Source organism: Phascolarctos cinereus, unplaced genomic scaffold (genome assembly GCF_003287225.1).
Source record: "Phascolarctos cinereus isolate Bilbo 61053 unplaced genomic scaffold, phaCin_HiC Scaffold_726;HRSCAF=1367, whole genome shotgun sequence".
Taxonomy (NCBI): Eukaryota; Metazoa; Chordata; class Mammalia; order Diprotodontia; family Phascolarctidae; genus Phascolarctos; species Phascolarctos cinereus.
This window is the reverse complement of record NW_027556098.1, coordinates 261,010,400-261,016,611: the sequence shown is the minus strand read 5'-3', so window position 1 is coordinate 261,016,611 and position 6,212 is coordinate 261,010,400. Positions and strand designations below refer to the sequence as shown.

At 41.1% G+C, this 6,212-nt stretch overlaps 1 protein-coding gene across 1 annotated transcript; it reads left to right on the top strand.

Moving 5' to 3' along the window:
* Nucleotides 1-695: 695 nt before the first annotated feature.
* SAP18 (Sin3A associated protein 18) lies at nt 696-5,624 on the top strand. Its single transcript, XM_020968789.2, has 4 exons — nt 696-928; nt 1,135-1,244; nt 4,877-4,999; nt 5,240-5,624. Exons 1-4 carry the CDS (start codon nt 800-802, stop codon nt 5,394-5,396), a joined length of 519 nt encoding a protein of 172 aa, XP_020824448.1. The 5' UTR covers nt 696-799; the 3' UTR covers nt 5,397-5,624.
* The last annotated feature ends 588 nt before the right edge of the window (nt 5,625-6,212 follow it).

Below are 6,212 nucleotides of genomic sequence, written 5' to 3'. Positions count from 1 at the left end.
CCCCCATCCCTGGAACATTTTCACTCCTTATCACCACCTACTGACTTTTCCGGCTTCCTTCAAGTCCCGACTAAAATCTCATCCTTTACAGGAAGCCTTTCCTAACCCTCATAATTCTAGTGCGGTCTTCCCTCTGTTAATTATTTTCTATTAATCCTGTATGTAGCTTGTTTGTACATATATGTTAGCATGTTGTACCATTAGATTGTACTATCCTTTCGGGCAGGGACTGTCTTTCTGCTCTTTGTATCCCTAGTACTTGGCACAGTGAAGTGCTTAGCACCGAGTAGGAGCTTAATAAATGTTTACTGCTTGACACTGACTTCAATTAGGGTTGAATTCAATTCATTAATTCATTAAAGCCAGAGGCTTTATAGGGCCAATAGACTGAAACAATTTTGTGCTTTCATTTATTAAGAAACTTAGTTATAAACTCAGTTCAGCAATTCACGCCCTCAGGAAAGGCTTCCATATTCTCACCGAGGGTGAAAACCAGGTCACTTAAACATGAGCCCTAAGAACTCCAGAAGTTGGAGGAGATAAGGGAGGGGCGGGGGAAGGCGGGGCCAGAAGAGTAAACAGGACACGCCCCCGCTCTTGACCACGCCCCCAGCGATGGTCCCACCTACGCACCTCGCCTCACCCGCCGACTCAAGGCTCCAGGAACCGGATGCGCCCGCGCCGTAGGGCAGGCCTGGTCATATCGTGCGCCTGCGCCGCAGATCCGCCTCGCCTTGCTCCGCCTCTTCCCTCCCTATAAGTGTGTCGAGAGTCTCCTCGCGAGAGACTTCGTTCATTCATGCTTGCGGCCGGGGTCGGAGGTCATAGTGAGCGTCTGGGAGGCAGAAGGAGGAAGATGGCAGTGGAGTCCCGCGTCACTCAGGAGGAAATTAAGAAGGAACCGGAGAAGCCCATTGACCGGGAGAAGGTGAGGGCCCGGGGCCGCTGGGGTTCCGGCGGAGGCGGAGGCGGGGCCTCGCTGGCGGGTGGGGGTGGGGAGCCGCGGCCTGCGGGGGGCGGGCGGCCCCTGCTGGGGGAGCGTGGGGCGGCCTGGGTGCTGTGGGGGGCGGCCGCGGGCTGAGGGGCCTCCCTCCTTCCTTACTCGTGTCTGCGCTCCTCCGCCCCCGCACGCAGACGTGCCCGCTGCTCCTGCGGGTCTTCACCACGAATAACGGCCGACACCACCGAGTGGAAGAGTTCTCCCGAGGAAACGTGCCTTCGAGCGAGCTGCAGATCTACACCTGGTGAGGGGGGTCCTGGGGAGGGGGATGGAGACGCGAGGCCCCTTCTGACCCCCAGGGGGTCTTCAAACCCGCCCCCCCGCCCCAGCCTTGGTCACCGCCTGCAAACGTAACCAACTTTACTGCCTTTTTTGAGGAAACCCTCTGAGTGACCCCTCAGCGGCCTGGGTAGTTTGGGGCGTCAGGGCGAGAAGAGATGGGCCCATCTTGCCGAGACCTCTTGTGGTCTGTGACTTATAATAGTAACCATAGACGCCTATATAGTGCATTAAATTGCGAAACTTTTCACATTGGAGCCTCATTAACAAGCACCTGGCGCACACTAGTCTCAAACAAATGCTCGTTGATTGATGGGTTAACCTTCGAGGTATCCCTGGTATTAGTATTGCCATTTTAACAAATGAAGGAACTAATTTGCAGAGGCTACTACCCAAGGTTAGTTTTAGAAGTCGGAGTGGAACCCAGGTCTTCTGAACCCCAATTCCATAATTCAGTCCTCAGTGTCTATATCACAACCCATCCCCTGTCTTAGTAGATCTTAGTAGTCCTGAGTTGTTGTATCAGGAAAACTTATCCTCATCCCCATGGAATCTTGGTATCTCTGAATATTACTGTTTAAATATTGGGATAGCCTGGGGGATGTGTTGACCCATGTAACCTCACCTGCTTCTGACTTTGAAGATGTAAGCTTTATGAAAAGATTTGTGATTTAAGCTTTTTGAAAAATGTGTTTGTTTATGCTGTGGGTTTAGGGGGAGACTTAGGAAACTAGTTTTCAATCATTATAGGAATAGCAGAACAAATTATGTTATATGAATGCAATAGAATATCAGCCTTTAGAGAAAAGATGAATATCAAGAATCCAGAGGGGACTAGAGTTTAATACTCTGATTTTGACTCGCCAGAACTCATATGGTAGCCAGGGTTCTCTGACTCTAAAATTCAGTGCTTTCTATGGTGTACACATAGTTTCTTTTCAGTAGGAATCTAAATAGAAAAGCCTGGTGCCCTTTCTTTTGTGTTTTGAGTAGGGCACATTTTTATTACTTGTTGAGTGGATTTAACTTTGTAGCCTCTGTTATGTAAGTTTTACCCTTCTATATGTTAACTATGAAGTTTGGTAGTGATTACTTTATGAACTAACATTGCATATCTTTGAAGTATTAATAACTTCACTTTCTCAGTGTCTTCCACCTATCACAGACTTCACAATCCTTTTGTAATTTAGATTTTTTTTCCAAGAATTGTTGTTGGCCCCAAAATTCATAAACCTGTGGCTACAGCAATGAGCTTTTCCAAACCCTAAGTAGAGAACAGTGTCTTTAAAAAAAAAACAACCCTTAAATGTCTCCTAAAAAGGCATCTCATAATGAGAGTTAAGTTTGCTACTTAGTGTTCTAGATCAGTAGTTTGGGGGCTCTCTCACCTCTCCTTCTTATACCTATGTCCTTATGGCAGCCTACTCTTGAGTTGTTTCTGAGCAGTCTCCCTTGATTCAAAATTTTCCCTCCCTCTTTTGCCACTAAAGTTATTTCTAAGTGTTGGCAGGGTTGTGGGAAGGCAGGCACAATAATAATGGAGTGGGGAAAAAATTGAAAACAATGCAAAAAGAGTGATCCCATAACTCCCTAGGAGGTCAAACATAGGCTTCTATATAGGTGAAAATATTCATAGCAGGTACCTTTTGTGTCAGCAAAAAATGAGACAAGTGTATGCCAATTGACTAGGGAATGGGTACACAAATTATATATTTATAAAGAAATAGGCAGCTAGGTGGCTCAGTAGATAGAGCATCAGCCCTGGAGTCAGGAGGACCTGAGTTCAAATCCAGCCTCAGACACTTGACACTTACTAGTTGTGTGATCCTGGGCAAGTCACTTAACCCTATTGCCTAGCCAAAAAAAAAGAAAAAAAAATAGATTATCATTTTGTAGTAAGAAATGACAACTACGAAGACTTGAAAGAAACATGGCAAGACTTATATGAATTTATACAAAGTAAAGTCACAACTAGGAGAACAGCATGTGTAACTACAGTAATATGAATGAAAAAAACTAAAAAGAGCTGAAGTGAGTAATTAGAATGACTAATATTGGTCTTGAAGAATCGCAGTTGAAATATACTTTTTGGTAGAAGAAGGAGACTCGAGGTGTGGAGTGTTTCCTCCACTGTCAAGCATAGTTTTGCTACTGGTTTGTTTTTGTTTTTTAATGTCAGCATCAGGTACTTTTTTTTTTTTTTTAAGAAAGTACATCTGGAAATAGCTGATGCAAAAACAAAAGGCATCAATGAAACTTTAAAAATATATATCTGTTTCCTGATATGATTCTGAATTGGCTGTTGCAGAGAAAAGAGATCTGAAAATAACTCGAATAAAGGTTGTTAATACTTAAAGGTTATTTTAAAATGATGGACTTGGGAGATAAGAAGACCTGAGTTTGAATTTCAGTCTCATGAGTTAGTGCTCTGTGATCATAGACCTCTATGAACCTGTTTTCTCATCTATCAAATGGAGATAAAACTTGCCATCTAGTGATTTATCAGATGAGAAATAATTTTGAGGAAGATCATAAGATTTAGAGCTGGAAGGGACCTTAGATTCTCTGGTCTAAACCTATTCTACAGATTAGGAAATAGAAGTGTGTGGTGGAATGGAAAGAACATTGAATTTGAAGTCAGAAGATAGGAGTTAAAACTTTAGCTTTTTTGGCTTGTGGCCTGTGTGCTTTTTGTGCTATTCATTTTACTTTTATGGGCTCCAGTTTCCTAATTTTTAAAAATGAAGAATTTGAGGAGATTGATTCTAGAAGACTGATGATGAAGTCATCTACTCACCTCCTGACAGAGATGATGGCCTTGAGGTGCAGAATCAGAGATTGTTTGTTTGCTTGACTATACTTGTTACAAAAGACTGAAAAAAATGGCAGGGAAAGGATAGCAATAGTGATTGCCAAAAAGAAGAAAAGAAAGATTAGAGGGTTATTAAAGTCCTTTTTTCAAAGTGCACATAGAACAGGAGGAGGTTCAGAGGAAGACATAGCCAAATAGGACAATTTTGAGACTAATGTGTAGAATTTATTACATGCTTCCTAAAAAGAGCAAACTATACATAATAGAGACTCCCAGTTTCACGCACAGTCCCTGTTTTCTGTTCTCAGCATTATAGAAATGCTTATGGTTAGTGTTTTAAGCTCAGAATAACAAAGAAAAAGTATTAAAAGAAGAGGGGGCTTGCATTTGATCGTCTCTAAGATCCCTTCTAGTTCTAAATCTATGATCCTGAGTGATTTGCCTACGGTCACCCAAGTAATAAGTAGTACTGCCAGTACTTGAACTCCACAGTTGTTGGGACAAGTTTTTTTTTTTAGGACATGTGAACTGTATTAAAAAGCAAAAAACTTCCTTTGATACACTAAGGGTAAATTTGTTAATGATTTTTCTAATATTTCTCAAACTATACTTGTGTTTAAGGTCCTGGCTGTTCAAAAAACTGCAAAGCTGTTTAAAACAAGCTGTTAAAAAGCAAGAAGAGCTTAAGATCTCTTCAGTGTTTACCTCTTGTTGCTAGTTTAAAATAAGTGGCTTTAGTATTATTTTGTTACTTATTGAATTAAATTGAAATTTTCTTCACTTAGGATGGATGCAACTTTGAAAGAATTGACAAGTTTAGTAAAAGAGGTCTACCCAGAAGCTCGAAAGAAGGGTACACACTTCAATTTTGCTATTGTTTTTACGGATCTTAAAAGACCTGGTTATAGGTAGGTAACTTCTATAAATCTAGTTACTAAGCTATTATTATTATGTTTATATATGAACATAGCTGGGGTTAAAGGCTTATCCAGTGCAGAGATAAGATGGCCCAACTCATCTTTGGGGTATTTTAAAGATATGTGAGACAACTTTGTCTTCCACTAAAGACCCTTAATTTTTCTACATATTCTAAAAGTAATTAAGTGTAAATAATTGACACTTTAAATAATTTGTTTCCCTTTCTACAGAGTGAAAGAGATTGGCAGTACTATGTCTGGCAGAAAGGGGACTGATGACTCCATGACCCTACAGTCTCAGAAGTTCCAAATAGGAGATTATTTGGATATAGCAATCACTCCTCCAAATCGGGCACCACCTCCCTCAGGGCGCATGAGACCATATTAAACTTTGTTTACTGTTTCTTGCATTTGTTTGACATTGTGTCAATATCAGCTCTTCTCTTTATTGCCTTTAAGCTTTGGAAGCCCTAAACCTATTTTTAAATCATCTGTTTTAAGAATTAAACATTGGCTATGCTCTGGTCATTATCGTATAAATATTGACAGATAAGGGGCCATGTTTCAAATCCTTGTATAAAATATAAAGAACATAAAAGTGCTCTTAGTATTCTGATTGAAAGTGTCTTGCTAAAATACACTTATGCAGTTGAACTGATTGTGTAACATGTAACCACACTGGGGAATGTGGGATGTTCAAAATACTTAAATTGCTGTCACATGAAATACAAGTCTGACAGTCTTAGCTCTCAAATCTCACATTTTAGTTGGAGAGACTTTCAGATCCTAGATAGTAGTTAAAGGAAAAGTGAGTTGGAGTTAGGGGAAAGTCTAAACTGGGACTTGAATGGGTTTCAGTTTTGAAAATGGTATTAGAGTCTTAGAAAGGGCAAAGGAACTTAAGGTAGGCTGACAAAGAATAGTGGTTGTGATGAGATAGGACCTGAGTATCTGATAGGAGGTGCTAGGGGAGGTGGGCCAAATGATATAAGTGGTAATATATGCAAGACTGGATAAAGAAGCCTAGTGGACTTAGTGCAATAATTCACGTATATAAGACAGCATGGTTAGTGCAGCCAGGGCCAAGTTCCTCAACTTTTATGAGCAGCAGTTTTCCTATCTAAAATAGGAATAATCCTATACTACCTTCCTCAAGCTTGTGAGGAAAGTGTTTTGTAAAAAATGGTGGAGGGCATGTCATTTA

Excerpts from the sequence above, each read along its gene's own strand:
- SAP18 (XM_020968789.2), top strand. The coding sequence starts at position 800 with ATGCTTGCGGCCGGGGTCGGAGGTCATAGTGAGCGTCTGGGAGGCAGA. Across the intron at positions 929-1,134 it reads AGCCCATTGACCGGGAGAAG|ACGTGCCCGCTGCTCCTGCG; the intron begins GTGAGGGCCCGG and ends CCCCGCACGCAG. Across the intron at positions 1,245-4,876 it reads GAGCTGCAGATCTACACCTG|GATGGATGCAACTTTGAAAG; the intron begins GTGAGGGGGGTC and ends TTCTTCACTTAG.